The sequence below is a fragment of the Dermacentor silvarum genome, chromosome 9 (assembly GCF_013339745.2).
Source record: "Dermacentor silvarum isolate Dsil-2018 chromosome 9, BIME_Dsil_1.4, whole genome shotgun sequence".
Classification (NCBI taxonomy): Eukaryota; Metazoa; Arthropoda; class Arachnida; order Ixodida; family Ixodidae; genus Dermacentor; species Dermacentor silvarum.
The window spans coordinates 68,866,861-68,883,247 of NC_051162.1; the positions used below are offsets into that span (position 1 = coordinate 68,866,861).

At 43.1% G+C, this 16,387-nt stretch overlaps 1 protein-coding gene across 1 annotated transcript in view; it reads left to right on the plus strand.

Annotated features, from left to right (window-relative positions):
• The first annotated feature begins 1,598 nt into the window (after positions 1–1,598).
• Positions 1,599–16,387, plus strand: part of LOC119464771 (filaggrin-2-like) — a 135,029-nt gene continuing 120,240 nt past the window's right edge. Inside the window, exons 1-3 of the mRNA XM_049655887.1 lie at positions 1,599–1,722; positions 6,050–6,214; positions 8,588–8,704. Coding sequence (XP_049511844.1) covers positions 6,142–6,214; positions 8,588–8,704 — 190 coding nt within the window. The 5' untranslated portion in view covers positions 1,599–1,722; positions 6,050–6,141. The remainder of the gene's footprint in view (positions 1,723–6,049; positions 6,215–8,587; positions 8,705–16,387) is intronic.

The following is a 16,387-nucleotide window of genomic DNA, read 5'->3' on the forward strand; positions in this document are numbered from 1 at the left end:
CATTGAATGTTCCAGATTATTCCCTGGTGCCCGCGTGTCTTCCAGAAAGTTCTAGACAATTCGCGTCGGTCATACAATCAGATAACATAAGCGTCGGTAAAAACAGGCAACGGAAAGAAGCATCGATAACATTCTAGAAACTTCCGATACAGGCGCGTCCTGCGCCGAGCGATAACGTTTAACATTTGTTAGCCGGTGTAAAGCGGCCACCGGTGAAAGATAAACGTGTATACGTGTCAATATAATAATTTACATTACATGTGAAATTGTTACAATGTTTACAAGGGTCTTGCAAAAGTCCTGCTTACATATTACTGATGTCCTTTTTTCGTGTATAACCATGAACTTTGCATGGTGTAGATGTAACAGTAAAAGCTTCTGCTTAATTTCGATTCCCCAAAATTGCGAGAATTACATGCACGGGAAATGGAAATGTATAAACGAATAATTACCATTATTCTTTAAATAATTTTCCAGCACATATTGCAATTTATGAATTGTAGGCGGTCCGTATTCGAGGCGTTTGAGCTTGAAACAAACATTCAGGAAGACAGCACTTCAGATTCTCTCCCATAGTGTGCGACATAATACATTGTTGTTTCAGTTGCCTTTATCTGCAATGCAAATAACGTCGTCTTGTAATTCAAGTATGGGTAACAAGAGTGCATTTTAACGCACTTATTACGGCACAGATCTCGAAGTAGGTGCCATTTTCAGAATTTATTACACGTGAATATGCCTTGCAAAATTCAACATCTACAATATATAAATTACAATATACGTCATCAAGTAATCAGTTAAGAGGCTAATTATTTCTGTGTTTTTTTTCGTTTAGTCGTTCACGAACCTCAATTTATCGTGCTAGTACCGTCTGTCGCATCGAGTAATTCAGTTTAAGAACTATGTTTATGCTGCCTGCTACAAGTGATCTTAAAGATTGCATATGTTAAAAAACATCACTTGGGTATTTGACACATTTGGTATGATAACTAAACATTATTTCTATCAAACTAAATTTTAGCAAGCACCCCATGTATAGATGCACCTTCACCTTACAGACAGGCCTGAATCCTCCTTATTTATATTCAGCCGTTGCAAGTTGTCACCGATTTCTGATTGCAGAGTCACAATGTTTGTGAAACATAAGTTGAAAGCTACGCGTAATTTCTTTGCAGTGAATCTACTCAATGAACAGTATTTCACTACAAAAATGTCAAAGTGCACTTCCTAATAATATACAGACATAGAACCAAAAGGGCACAGAGAGGTCTTAATGTCTTGGGTGTTGTTCAGCAGTTCATGCTGTGTCCCGTGTTTCGTTATTCACTTTGTTTAATAGGCTCTTCAACTTCACCCAACTGAGATCTCTCTTTACAAACGATTGGTAAACACAGCATATTCAGCTCTTTCTTCTTTTTTGAGTGTGAAAAATATTCTCTATACACAATGTAGCCATTACACGTGTGCTGAATGTAACTATAATAAAGTATAATAAAGTATATTAAATAATTCCGCTTTTGCCTTTATCCTGCCTTACAACTAATTTTATTTCTAATTCATTTGCCTCAGATTTGAGATGCGGCATTATTGGCAATACAAGCTTCACACCCAAATGCCCACCCCAGGGATGGTACTTTGATAAGAATACGAGACAATGCCTTCCAAGTTGCACTGCAGCACCATTTTCAAACCAACTAGAGTGCCAGGGAGTATGCCGAAGTGGTGAGCAACTTTTCTCCCAAGTGTTTTATTTTCATAATCTGTCAGCACAACAATAGACAAAATAAAAAAATGACGCGATCGTCTTTGTCTAGTCATTGCTCCAACAAATCATGAACAGAATCCAGCTCGAGTAGTTCTTGCAACTTGCATTTTATTTTATTTTGAATTCTGGAGCCTTGAAATGATATGATTTGCCTTACCAGTACACTCACGCTGCGTTATTCTTGAACAAATGAATATGTTGTCGCTTCTAACTTTACTAGAATAAACTGTTGATAAAGAATACCACCGTGCAGCATCATGTGGTTTATCTGCAAACAGTGCCATACTTATCCCGTTGTAGCGACGATGAAGAACACAGTAGCAGAAACTGTAAATAATGAACAGATTCTTTATTAGGCGTACATGTACCCTGAACAAGTAGAGGGCCGTTTATAGTCCGACGTAACGCGAGCGCGCGCCCGCACGCTACGTCACGTTGGCCAACGTAACCGGCTGCTTTCGACGCACCCCGACGGTCCCGCCGCGGAGTTGGCTCCTGACCCAAACCGCGTTGGTCGCGCCTCCCGCCCCATTGCTAGGGAGAGAGAGGTGCCCGCGGAGTCTCGGGGCAGCGGATACCTATCGGCGGTACGATGCAACCTAAAGACAGAAAAGCTTTTATCTAATGTTGCTATAGCAACCGGGCGCTTCGCGGGAAATCTGAATTCAATTATGGGCGCTCTTACTGCTACGTATTACTCGTCTCTACGCGGCATTCCCATGCATGCCGCATAGGCATGACTCAGAGGCATAGGCTCTGAGGCATGCGGCAGGCGTGGTCTCTCTGCTTATTTATGGGAAACATGCTGGCACTAGAAGCTCGTTCTCGCGCTTTCTGCCAACTTACTATTTGTTCGCGTGTAACAGACACCTGCTAGATCCGAAGCTTTTTCAAAATTTCGTGTTTTGCTGCTCCATTTCTTAAGGTGTTCGGTTTTTAATCGCGCGCTCGCTGATGGTACTTGGTGCTCTCGCATCGGCGATCTCGCTGCGGGGTCTCCAAGCGCACTAACAGGGAGGGGGAATGCGTGCTTTTCATTGGCAGGAAAGCAGAACTTTGAACGAAAGCGCGTGACTGTTCGTAAACGAAAAGGATTGCTGCTCTGTTGCGAAGCAACCACTTACGGTACCGGAACCAGTTGCTGTGCGTACATCAATTAGGTACCGTTTCGTGCTGTTCCGAATTGCATTTTTGTGGTTCGAATGGTTAATACATGGCGGATAGTTCAGCACTGTGAGGAGAACAGTGATGCAATCAACGTGCTGTGCAAGGTGGTCCAGCAAAGGTTGTGCGGGAGAAGACAGAAAAACGCATGAAATTGCACCTTCCGAAAGAACGCTTCCTTTTGGCACACCAAGCAGGAGCTCTCCTCCTAGCTCTGAGAAGTACATTTTCTTCAAAATCATATCGTCTGTGAAATGTTTGCTGCAAACTACATCCGTTGTGCTGAGCGTACGGTCCTTCCTAGGAATCACTTGAGCCTTTAGGCTTTGAGGCGTTCTGGATCAGAAGGAACATCGAACAAAATTGATTTTTCTTTGCAGGTCTGGTAACCTGACTTGCAACCTCTAACGATGCATTTCCTGCCCATCGTCGCTTGCTGTGCAGTCCTGTTGTTTCGTCAGATTTTGCACATGGCTGCTCACCACTTAAAGTTCATTTTGCAGACGGCAATGTTCAAAATATGTTGATTTCCTGGTCAGCGAATGCGGCTCAGCTTGCAAGCAACTAACAATGTGACGGAAGGCGCGCGAAGAACAGCTACAAAGAATTCAACAGCTCAAAATTCGAGAGCCTCTAAGCACTCTAAGTATTTCTTAAGCCGGTTCACACGTCGCGTTGGACCACTTAATCAGAGACATGGCTGAGTTTCAACAAATCATGCTGCGAGCATTTCGTCAGCGGCTTACTTTTGTGCGACGTGATTCGGCTGCTCTGAGGTACGTCAGGCTAGTCCGAAGACTAAACCGGCGATCCGTCCCGTGCTAACACGTTTGATCCGCTTGTGCGTACAGCACTTTCGTCGCACAGGCCCGAGAATGGCAGTCTGAGCGCGCGGAAAGAAAAAAAATATACAAAAGCGCAACCGCGGCTTCCACGTGACATGGATTGGCCAAATGGAGGAGCGGAGGAGGCTGGGGCGAAGGAGGTGGCGAGGAGGAAACGCCGGGGTGAGCGCGGTGGCGGCAAGATCTTAGAATGGCGCTACTTTTTATATATAGGGGCCTTATCCCGACTCAATCGCGCGTTGATCGCGCCGACTGCGACAACCCACAATGCATTTCACACGAAGAAATAAAGGCGCCCACGCAGTCTCGCCTACGGTCGCAGACAGCCGCGCAAAGCGGCGCGCGGGCTTGGGATCATTCTGCGCATGCTCCGAAGATAACAGCCGACGGCGCGCGCGTCGGAGTATAGAAGAGATGACGTTTCGGCTGGCGCAGCGCAACCGGCGTACCGTGGCTGGCCGCGAACGACGCTGGCCCGCGCGCCGATAACGTCGAGACTATAAACGAGCCTTAAAACTCAAGCGCAACGACAGAGGCGAGCACAGTCGGCGGTCGTTGAAATATAATCAGCGGGTGACGCGCGTTGGCTTTCATACATGACTCGGCGAAGGTTCTAGCGTAATCGCTGGTGCCCGCGTGCCTCGCAGATAGTACTACACAATTCAAGTGGCGCATACAGTCGGATTACGCAAGGTTCGGTTACAATGCACAACTGATAGAACTATCGATAACATTCCAAAACTTCCGATGCATGCAGGCGCGGTCTGCGCCGAGCGATAACGTTTAACAGTGTTTAGCCTGCGAAAAGTGGTCTCCGGTAAAACATAAACAAGTACGCTTGTCAATATTTCAACGGTGTTCAAGTTTTACATTTCTAAGTGTGTTCTGGTCCAGCTTTAGGGTTGTGTTTTTGAATTATTGGCGTCTTAAAATGAGCTGTACTGGGTCTGCGCAAACTGCCTGAAGCACAAAATAATTCTAGTCACAATAAAATCACTGGTCTGAACCTACGATAACTGCAGATGTCACAATGAGAAACAACCTATTCAAGGCTATAGAATATTGTTTAAAAACTGTTGCAATTCTGAAAGAACAAAAACCCCTCTACACTCTCATTTCTACTTTCTGTACCCCATCAAGCAATATTTGCAGTGGTCAAAGTGCACTAAAATTAGACCGCAGTGAAACTAAGTTCTACTAAACCACATATAATTTTTGTTATATCCGTTTTTGAAACACGGCATTACTGCAATGCCTTCCATGTAATGCCTTCCATGCCGCTTGGTACGGTCTTCACACCTGAAAGCGACGAAAGCGCTACTGAACTTCTTCCGGCCATGTGGCCGGGTTGGATGACTCTGATACTACCGCGTTCTTTTCTGTGCGTGCGTGTTTCTCTTTCTTTCTCTCTCTCTCTCTCTCTCTCACTGCGTGTGATTTTGTTTTTTATATTTCTCTCTCCCCTTACACATTAACCACTGCAATGTAGCAAACGGAAAATTTACCGCCCGGTAAACCTTCCCACCTTTCCCGTCTTATTTATATTTTCTCTCTTTATTCATTTAAATAGGTTTTTGAAGTTAAATGTAAATTGAAGCACCAGTTCTTCAGTTAAAGCTGACTCTGAGCAATATGAATATATTGCGGTAGCAAAAACATATATCTCAATGATTCGTTAGATGAAATCTGGAAAAGACATTCTTACTACCTTCAAGTGAGATACCAGGCTGTGTCCTCTAACGTCATTTTTCCATTGGGAGCTGCTACTTGGTTCAAAAAATACTTCCGAGGTGATGTGTTCTTTATCGTGGCACTTCAGCTTGCCTGCATTACCTTCAGTACATGAAGTGAAGAGCACTTTTCTTGATAGCTTGTCAATACAGGCGTGCATGAAACAAGCATGATTCTAAAGCTCAGTAAACTAGATATTCTAGAAACTAAACTCTAAATTCTAAACTAGAAACTGGATTCTAAACCCTAAACTCTAAATTCTAAACCAGAAACTAGATAGGCAACTTGAACTTGGTTCTCTGCTTGTCATGGCGACGGGATGCCTAGATTGTTGTATTAGTAAGGAAATGTTTATTGCACCTTGCACTGCCACTAGAACTGCGAGGCTGACTTCGTGTAGTACTCTAATACGTTGCTGTCGCTATTACTGCTGTACCTCTCGGAGTGAAACTGCAACTTCTTGTTTAGAAATGAATTAAATCATAAAAGTCACTTTCGTGCGTGTTTACAGAAATAGTCTCTCATTAACACTTTACGATCGCAGGTGAAGCTTGCGGGTTCCAAGTGGAAAGTGACCTGTGCTTGCTCAATGTGTTTCCTGTGTACGCCTTCAATTCCCTCTCACGAAGTTGCTTCATGACATACGATTGTTCTTTCTTTGGAAATAAGTTCCCTACTTCACAAGAATGCGAACTAACTTGCGGAACAAGTAAGTGAACATGTTCAACTGATTGGGCAGGAGTCAGGTCGTAAATGTCTTTTATTTTTGTGGCTTAGTCTTTGACAAATAACTGGACTAAGCTTTTAAACTTTTCATAATGTCATAATTACACTACATTTAGTGCGCTGAAGGTCTTGTTGACCGATGAAAGCTTTACGCTGAAGTAGTTAATAAGTTAACCTTCTATGCCATAACCACTGTTTTAACTTTGACCTGCTTCAGTATATGTGTATTTTTGCACTCTATTCGCATAGTGTGAAAATTAAATTTCGATAGGATTTATTTCGATATTATGAACAAATTGAAATAGTTAATTTCAAATTTGGAACTATAAAATTAGCGTTAGCAAAGATATGCGCACACAACTAAGCAACATTCTTATAATTCCATAACATTAGGAGGATGTTGGTGTAATGTATTTTCCAAGCAAATGCGTATTCGTTGTTTTGATGACGGTGTAAATTAGTTGTCTTATTCGTATTCCTAATTCACACATCCTAGTCGTGTACCAGCCGTAAATATGGTTCCATCATATCGTGTATTCGTGCGACTGTTCATAAAAAGACGCCTAGCTGTAACGTAAGGATACAATGGCTTACTGGAAAAGCTTAGTGTGACGACAGTTGGTCGGTCTATTACATATCCCGCGACAAAAGACCTCGATGTTGTTCAGTTCGTTTGTTATTTAACGAGACATGATTACTAGTTGCGAGACAAGTTGAGCCGCAACACGCCGCAACACACCAAGTCACTATAGAGATATAACTTAAGGTCATCGTCGAAAAAAGTTACGTGTGAAGGGTGTCATGCAATGGAACTTCTCTTTCGCGTTTCCCCATGAACACTCACCTTCATCTTGCGGCACTGCCACAAAACCTGTGCGTGGCCTCTGAATGCCACGAACTGCGAGAAGTGATGTATCCTAAGAATACGAACACATTAAAAGCACAAAATGATTAATATCTAGTGAAAAGAATGCCGCAAGATGGACAGGCTCGTTCGGAGTAATTAGTTTCAATTTGTATAATGCATGCAGCATCGTCAGAAAACGTGAAAAGATACGGCAAAGTTTGCCGTCCAAGTGTTGTTGACCCTAGAAAAACACTCGAGCATGACGAAAAAGAAGAGAAGTGCTCCCCGGTTAAAAAACGAATGTGAACACCATTCTCGCATGCACAAAGTAAGGTTTGTTATCAGGGACCCCTCTCCTGTGACAAGTGATACAATCTATAGACCAGTAATCTGGAACAGGCTTTAATAAGGCTGAAGAAGCGTTATGCGCAGTTCCAGGCGTTAGCAGTTCCATACATCTTGCCGATGAATGCCAGTGTTTCAATAGCACACGCGTAGCTAGCGATGTATAGGGCAGAAAATACCGATCTTGCATGGTACATTTTGCATACATGACACCGATAAGTGCTTCAGCACCTTCAAGACTACAAAGAACAAACTTCCTTGAGCCACGCCATGCGTGGTGCGCGCTCGTAATGAGTAATTCGAGTGGTGTTCTGTCAAGTTGTTTAGAAGTTTTCCTCGAATCCAGGCCTTTAATACTCGCCTTGATTTGTGTTGCAGAGCCAATTTATGTCCAGCGTTCGTATTGAGCATTTCGTATCCGTGCTTTGCCTCCCAAGGCACTGTAACCATGTCTCACTATGCCAACAATCAATTGGCTGAGATAAGGAAATCTATCCTTGTATAAGTTTGTTGATTTTCCTCTGCAGCAAAATGAAAACTAACGCGTCGCCGAAAGGGACTTGTGGTGTGTAATTGGAGGTCAAGATCGGGCGGAAGGCTCTTGTTACTGTTCTTCTGTAATCGCACGTGTGCCACGTCGGTTGACATCACGAATACACAAGTGAAATGGCAGTGGAACTATGAAAAGAGTTTCCTACACCAGTTACAATTTGAAATATGCACATGTAGTACTTTTCAGGGACCTATAACATTGCTATTACTCTGTTCAGAAAACTCAACACACTGGTACCAGGATATCCGGAAGGTAAACAGTCCTTATGCGTGCTGAAAATAAGCAAAATGGGGAGTTCGCAGCACATATATTCGGAAATTGCATTGGATTCACCAAACATTCCGTTGGATCTCCAAAACATTGATATTAATGACAGACCTGACACTGGTAGATGCATTATTGTGAGGCAATATTTTTAAATCTAGCTCATCATCCCGCATTAAGGCATTACTAGAATATGGATCACTCTACAGATAATCGTGAATATAATCTTTGGACGTAGGCCAAAGTGGAGGCTTAACTAGAAATTTGAACTATTTAATATGATGCAGTGATTCTTCACTGAGAAAATGTTTGAACTCACACTGGAAATTTGCAAACTTTAAACCCAGTGAAGGGCACCCTCCTGCCCATTCTGCCTGCTGGTCAACAGAACCTTGTCAGCCAAACTACATCTCAGGCGCAGATGAGTCTTGGTGGTGGAATTACAGTGCCGCAGTTACAAACTGGTAAGTAAAATGAAGCGTCGTTACCCTCACTTTAGCACAATTTCATTTTAATTCTTGTATGATATTTGCTATGATATTTGCATTACACGCCTCATATAATAGGGAGGGTTAACTCAAAAAGCAAAAAGCAGATGAGTAAGTTCGCCTGGGTGACACTAACCACGGGGTGATGTGTGATTTAGCGATGTGAGACAACTGTGTAGTACGGACTCGGCTGCTCAAGTAGCTGCTGAAGCAGCTACTTTTATTTAAATACCAAGAGCCAGCTATTGTTTAAGTATGAAGACTTGAAATTACTGTATGGCGAAAACGTCAGTTTGGCAATAAAATGCCAGCCAACTACGTAGCTCTACAAAGAACTATTTACATACAAAAAGCTCAACTAACCACGGAGCAACTTCAATTTTAACAGTATAGGACAAGTGTGGCGGTCCGACTCAACAGCACTACCCATGATATAGCTGAAGCTATACCGGGTGTTGCAGCGAACACTTTCAAAAAATGTTTACAGGTTTCCTGTTGCAGATTATGCACAAATGCCTAATCGAGTAAATAACAAAAATTCACTAATTAAGTTTTGAATAAGAACCTATTGCCCATATTGCAATTTACAAATTATAGCCCGGGAGTTTGCAAAGCGGATCCACTTGGAATATATTTCAGGATAACATCACTTTCGAGATAATAATTGCCGAACTTTGCAGAGAAAAGCATTTACTTCACTTCAGGTGTTTCATTTACTTTTGTGATTCAATGCATGAAACGACATTTTGTTATGAAAGTAGCTGGAACGCCAATAAATTTCTGCGCAAAGTTCGGAAATACTGGTGTAATCCAGAGAATTTATTCCAAGTGGGTCCGCCTATGCGAATTGCATGTCTACAATTTCTAAATTGCAATATGGGCCACGAGGTAAATGGTTAAAAATTTAATTAGTGAATGTTTGTTTACTAGTCAATTATGCATTTCAATTTTTTGCGCAAGTAATGTCCGCCTCTTCGAGTATACTAGCTCGTGAACTATAATTGTGCTATTTGCCAATTTTATTTTTTAAGTGTTCGCTGAAACACCCTGTATACAATGATAAAGGTCTGAAATTATTGTATGTAACGAGTATCACTCTTGTGGTGGAGTGCCAGTCGTCTACAGAGTTCCAGGACTAAATCTGGATATAGAGAAAGCGAAACTCAGATTAGATGGTAGCGGTCCGTAGGATAAGCAGCGCAGAGATGAACCTCGTGCGTTGAAATAAATGAAAAGAGATCGAGAGATACAAATTTATTTGTGTTATGGTTGCGTATCTTCCTGGTAGAGTGGATCCCTTAGGTGAGGGAGCTATTGGGGCGCGCTATTCCGTGTGAGCGCTAAATCAGCAGCCCCTAATACTTCTAGTCTAGGCTGGTCACCTGAGTCCCCCAGGAGTAAGTTGAGGGTTGAGAAATTGTTAGTAGTGCACGGGTATTCCTAGGTGGACTGTAGACTGTTCCACAAAAAGGACAGTATGAAGGATGGAAACATTTTTTCCAGAAAGACCTGGAATGCTGAATGGGATTTGGCTGCAGTTTGTCTCGTACGACAATGATGTGGCCTGCGCGAGCAGTGAAACATAGTTGCACAGTAAAAAATCGCAATTTTGTGCAAACCAAAAAGCTGGTCGGTTGTTTCCTGAAGGTTATAAGCTCTGCATGTAAACCGACTGTGGTGATGCAGCGTACAGCACAGCTGTCTTCCATATTCACCAAATCAATTTGACAAACCTGTAAAACGAGCCACGTTTAGAGGGCCACGGGTTATGTATATATATATATATATATATATATATATATATACCGCTTCAATATTTTAGGAAGTTCGGGCAATTTCTCAGGATCAACTGTTGATTAGAGAGTGATCATTCGCAGGTTCAGATGGGAGCAACAGTGCGTAACGGTATACTCGTTCCGGTCATTCTGGAATATGTTTCCAGTCTATTTGTTTCGTTTAATGTAGCCACACGCCCTTTCTTGTGTTGAGCGAGAACAAGAAATATTCGGAAACAGTGGCAGGTGTATAAATGTTACCGCTAGTGCTCTACTTGCAAAGTTACTTTGCCACAAGTGTTGTTTTGTATTTGCAGCCTTGTGCGAGAATTACTTGTTTTAAGTCTAGCTGTGTGGGTACCGCTTAAACGATAAGTGCCATGACGGCTTACCTCAACTACTACAAGAACATCAGTGTCCTGGTTTCTGTGAGTGTCGTAGGCTTCTAATATTTTGCTATTGAGCTCTGCAAATGTCACCTAAACGAAGCTGATGAAATAGGAAAACTCGACGACAGGGCAATAAATGCTTCAAGTAGGCAATGATTGAGTGAGTATTTTTTGAAGAAGAAAACCGAAAATCGTCCACACTCGTAGTGTTTCTGTGCGGTTCACCTTAGCGCAAATAGTAGCGCTTTTTATCTCTCGCTTTTACTACTTTTAACAATTCCACGTGGAACCAACCTTGCGTTATTATCTTTGCGAGAGATAGTTTGGGCATTAAAAGTGACACGCTGCAGATTTCGGTGACGAGCGTGTTCCTCCGTCAAACAGGAGGAACGCAGGAGAGTGCATTGCCTAAATACCTCGTAAGCAAATAAGCGACAGCGGCCCTTGCACCACGTAATGTAAAAAAAGCGGACCGAGTAATGCGCATACTGTTGATACCTACGATACTTGCGGAAACCGGTCTTGTAATGCCCTCGTAGTAGTCCAGGTAAGCAGTCATTCATTCAGGCTCAGAGATTGCGCACAATTTTTGTATGCATATAAATACGAGAGAAACCTATCAAGAAAGCGGTCACCCACCAAGAAAGAGGTTTATCTATCAAGAAAGGGGTCACCTATCCTGAAAGGGGTTTACCTATCAAGAAAGAGGTAAGGCAAGAAGAAAAAATCTCTCCAATGCAATTCACTGCTTGCTTAGAACAAGTATTCCAGCTCTTAAGTTGGGAAGGTTAAGGTGTTATGGATCAACGGCTAATGTCTCAGTAACCCTCGGTTTCCAGATGACATTGTCTTATTCAGCAACAATGGTGACGAATGACAGCACATGACTGAGGACCTTAACCTAGAAAGTGTAAGAGCGGGGTTGAAGATGCATATGCAAAAGACAAAAATAATGTTCAATAGCCTGGCAAGGGAACAATAATGCAGGATTGCCAGTCAGTCTCTAGAGTATCTAAAGAAGTACGTTTATCTGGGTGAATTACCCAGAGAGGAACCTGATCATGAGAAGGAAATTTACTGAGGAATACAAATGGGTTGGAGAGCATACGGCAGGCACTGCCAAATCCTGACTGGGACTTTATCACTGTCGTTGAAAAGAAAAGAGTACAATCATTGCATTCTACCGGTGCTAACGTACGGGGCAGGAACTTGGAGGTTAATAAAGAGGCTCGCGAACATGTTAAGGACCACACAAAGAGCGATGGAACGAAAAATGTTATGCCTAACGTTAGGAGAAAAGAGAACGGTGTGGATCAGAGAGCAAACGGGGATACCTGATATTCTAATTCGCATTAGGAGCAAGAAAAATGTAGCTGGGCAGGCCATGTAATGCGCAGGATGGATAACCGGTGGACGATTAGAATTACAGAATGGATACCAAGAGAAGGGACGCGCAGTAGAGGATAGGAGAAAACTAGGTGGGGTGATGAAGTTAGGAAATTTGCAGGCGCAAGTTGGAATCAGCTTGTGCAAGACCGGAGTAATTGTAGATCACCGCCTTCGTCTTGCAGTGCACATAAATATAGGCTAATGATGATGGTGATGAAATACGAGACAGGCAGGACGAAATGCTATGCCTAAGTTTCTTTATCTTCTCTTACATGGTGCATGCAGCCTTAGAACAACAGCGAGAACAGCGAGGAAGCCCCACACCGACGGGCACCCAGGTATCGGGCCTACCTGGAAATGTAAACGCTTCTGTGGGGAATGAAAGAACTGCTTCGCAGTCAATGCCAACTACTGGCCCAGGATTAGCGCTGACTCCAATAGCAAACGGTGAGCGTGCTTCATTCTTTTTTTGTACACTATCATCGCTTCAGATTTTTAACGACTTAATTAGCACCATACAGTGGGCTGCTCCGCTTTCAAATTGAGAAGTTTGCGTCACTTTGCTTAAACCAGATGTGTATTGTAACTAAGCCTGAGTGCGCTTACCTAGATGCACGCCTCACCACAACTGTCTCCTAATATGTCACATTCTTGGGCAGACTCAAGTTGTTTACCTGTTTTCTTATGTTATCGTATTTCTTTAACCGAATGCTTTCATAAACGCCGAGTTCAAAGAAAGTGTTCGCGTCTCCGCACTTTTTCCTTGTCTCTCTCTTTTTTGAAGTTTGCCTAGCCGTAGCTAAGGTGAAATGCGAGGCCTTCAAAGGTCCCAGAGTTTGTCGCCGATGCGCATACACCTACGTGCGCCCACTGGGTGACCACTATTGGCTCGGCTTTTCTTGCTCCATGCGCATGCATGTGATTTGCCACGTGCCCGCTCGCACACCGCTCTTCGAGCCTCCTCTCCTTGCTCCACGCGTCGGTATGGTAGTGCGAGCCACAAATAGAAGTGGCTTGGTTGCAATGGCTGCCCTACGTCGCCTGTATACAATGAACTCTTAAACAACGGGGCCCTTAAAGTACTTGTTTAAAGTTGAAGAGGAGCGTAAGAATCCAAAGGCGCAGCAGAGACTACAGAGGTATGCGATGCGCACCGAAGCGACGAGGCAGGAGGTGAAGCCTTGGGCCGCCGAGATACAAGCGGTCGAAATACGCAGCGTGCCAAGGAAACTATCGCTGAACTGGCCACCGAGATAAAGCGGCACCATTTGAACGACCGACTTTCGCGGTACGAACACGCCTACTTTCAAAAGCACTTTGTTGACGACAAATTTGATGATGCGTATAGCATCTGCGACCACCTTTAGTTCCGATCGAACGTCGTCAGTGTGTCGCTGCCTACGCTTGTGTCATCCCGAGAATTCGTTCCGAGTAGATCCGCCTATGCGAACTGCACGTCTACAATGTTCAAATTGCAATATGGGCCACAAGGTAACTGGTTGAACACGTAATTAGTGAATGTTTGTTAACTAGTCGATTATGCATTTCAAATTTTTGCGCAAGTAATGTTCGCCTCTTCGAGTATACCAGCTCGTGAACCAGCTTGTGCTATTTGCCAGAGGCAACCTTTCATTTTTTAAGTGTTCGCTGAAACACCCTTTATACAATAGTAAGGGCCTGAAATCATTGTATGGCACAAGCATCACTCTATTGATGAAGTGCCAGTCCACTACACAGTAATCTGCATATACAGAAAGAGAAACTCAGATTGGATGGTAGCGGTCCGTATGATAAGCAGCACAGAGATGAAACTCGTGCGTTGAAATAAATTAAAAGAGCTCGAGAGATAAATATTTATTTGTGTTATCGTTGCGTATCTTCCTGGTAGAGTGGATCCCTTAGGTGAGGGAGCAATTGGCGCGCGCTATTCCGTGTGAGCGCTAAATCAGTAGCCCCTAATACTTCTAGTCTAGGCTGGTCACCTGAGTCCCCCAGGAGCAGTTGAGGGTTGAGAAATTGTTAGTAGTGCACGGGCATTCCTAGGTGGACTGTAGACTGTTCTACAAAAAGGACAGTATGAAGGATGGAAACAGTTTTCCAGATAGAGCTGGAATGCTGAAGGGGATTTGGCTGCAGATTGTCTCGTACGACAATGACGTGGCCTGCGCGAGCAGTGAAACATAGTTGCACAGTAAAAAATCGCAATTTTGCGCAAACCAAAAAGCTGGTCGGTTGTTTCCTGCAGATAATGAGCTTGAAAGAGCGTAATATTGGGCGAGTTGGTATTCCATGTCTTATACTTAATAGCGCATGAAAAGATACGAGGCACGGAAGGACGACGCGGACAAAGCGCTAACTTCCAACAACATTTTATTCTACGAAGCACTTCACACAAGTCTAGTCAACAGATAGCAGCGCAGGCAAGCGCATAAGTACTGGTTTTTGAACACATGACGGCAACGTGACATGTGTAATGGAAAAGATGAGATCGAAGATGAAAAAGGTGAAAAAAAGATGAAAATTTTTTTCTTGTATTGACAGACTAGGATGCTATCTTCATCACGCCACCCTCTATACCTTGTTTAAAAAATCTAATTCTTTTTTCGAAAGATCAATTGAAGGCGCGCTAACACAAGCATCCCCCAAACTAGCGATCTTCGCCGCTTCAATGATCTCACGTGTTGTTTGCATTGGGCTTCTTCCTATCGCAGTGCACTGCTTATAAATGACGCTGCACCCATGCTTTCTACAGTGGAAAGCCAGATGGCCCACTCCTCCAGTTCGCACGTTAATTGCGTGTTCACGCAGCCTATCATTTATCGTGTATATCGTGTACGAACTGCCCTTGTCGTGTGGCAAAAAATACATCGGCCAAAGAGGAAGGTGTATAAATGATAGCCTGCGTGAACACGCAAATAACGTGCGAACTGGAGGAGTGGGCCATCTGGCTTTCCACTGTAAAAAGCATGGGTGCAGCGTCATTTATAAGCGGTGCACTGCGATAGGAAGAAGCCCAATGCAAACAACACGTGAGATCATTGAAGCGGCGAAGATCGCTAGTTTGTGGAATGCTTGTTTAAGCGCGCCTCCAATTGATCTTTCGAAAAAAGAATTAGACTTTTTAAACAAGGTATAGAGGGTGGCGTGATGAAGATAGCATCCTAATCTGTCGCTACAAGAGAAAAAAAATAATCTTTTTTCACCTTTTTCATCTTCGATCTCATCTTTTCCATTACACATGTCACGTTGCCGTCATGTGTTCAAAAACCAGTACTTATGCGCTTGCGTGCGCTGCTATCTGTTGACTATATATGTGTGAAGTGCTTCGTAGAATAAGATATTGTTGGAAGTCAGCGCTTTGTCCGCGTCGTCCTTCTTTGCCTCGTCCCTTTTCATGCGCTATTATGTATAAGATAAGTTATGAGCTCTGCAATTCTGCGATTGATGTAAACCGACTATGGTGATGCAGCGTACAGCACAGCTGTCTTCTATATTCGCCAAAATAATTTGACAAACCTGTAAAACGAGCAAAGTTTAGAGGGCCACGGGTTATGTATATATATATATATATATATATATATATATATATATATATATCGCTTCAAAATTTTAAGAAGTCCACGCAATTTCTCAGGATAAACTGTTGAATGCAGGAGTGATCACTATTGGATTCTGATGGAACCAAAGTGCATAAAAGTGTGCTCGTTCCGGTCAGAGTCCAATATATTTGCAGTCTATTTGTTTCGTTTAATGTAGCCACACGCTCTTTCTTATGTTGAGTCAGAAAAGGAAATATTCGGACACAATGGCAGTTGCATAAATGGTCGTCGCTAGTGGTCTACCTTGCAAAGTTACTTTGTCACAAGTATTGCTTCGTATTTGCAGCCCTGAGAGAGAATTAGTAGTTTTAATACTAGCTGTGTGGGTGTGGCTAAAAAAATAAATGTCACGACTACTCACCTGAACCACTAGAATGACATAACGCTGAAAACGGCGTACAGCGCGAAGGACAGGGCCTGAGAGAGAAACGACTTACACTGCGCTGACTTCCTACAATATTGTATTTCTGTTGCCACTTTATGTGTATATATACAAGACGGGGCATG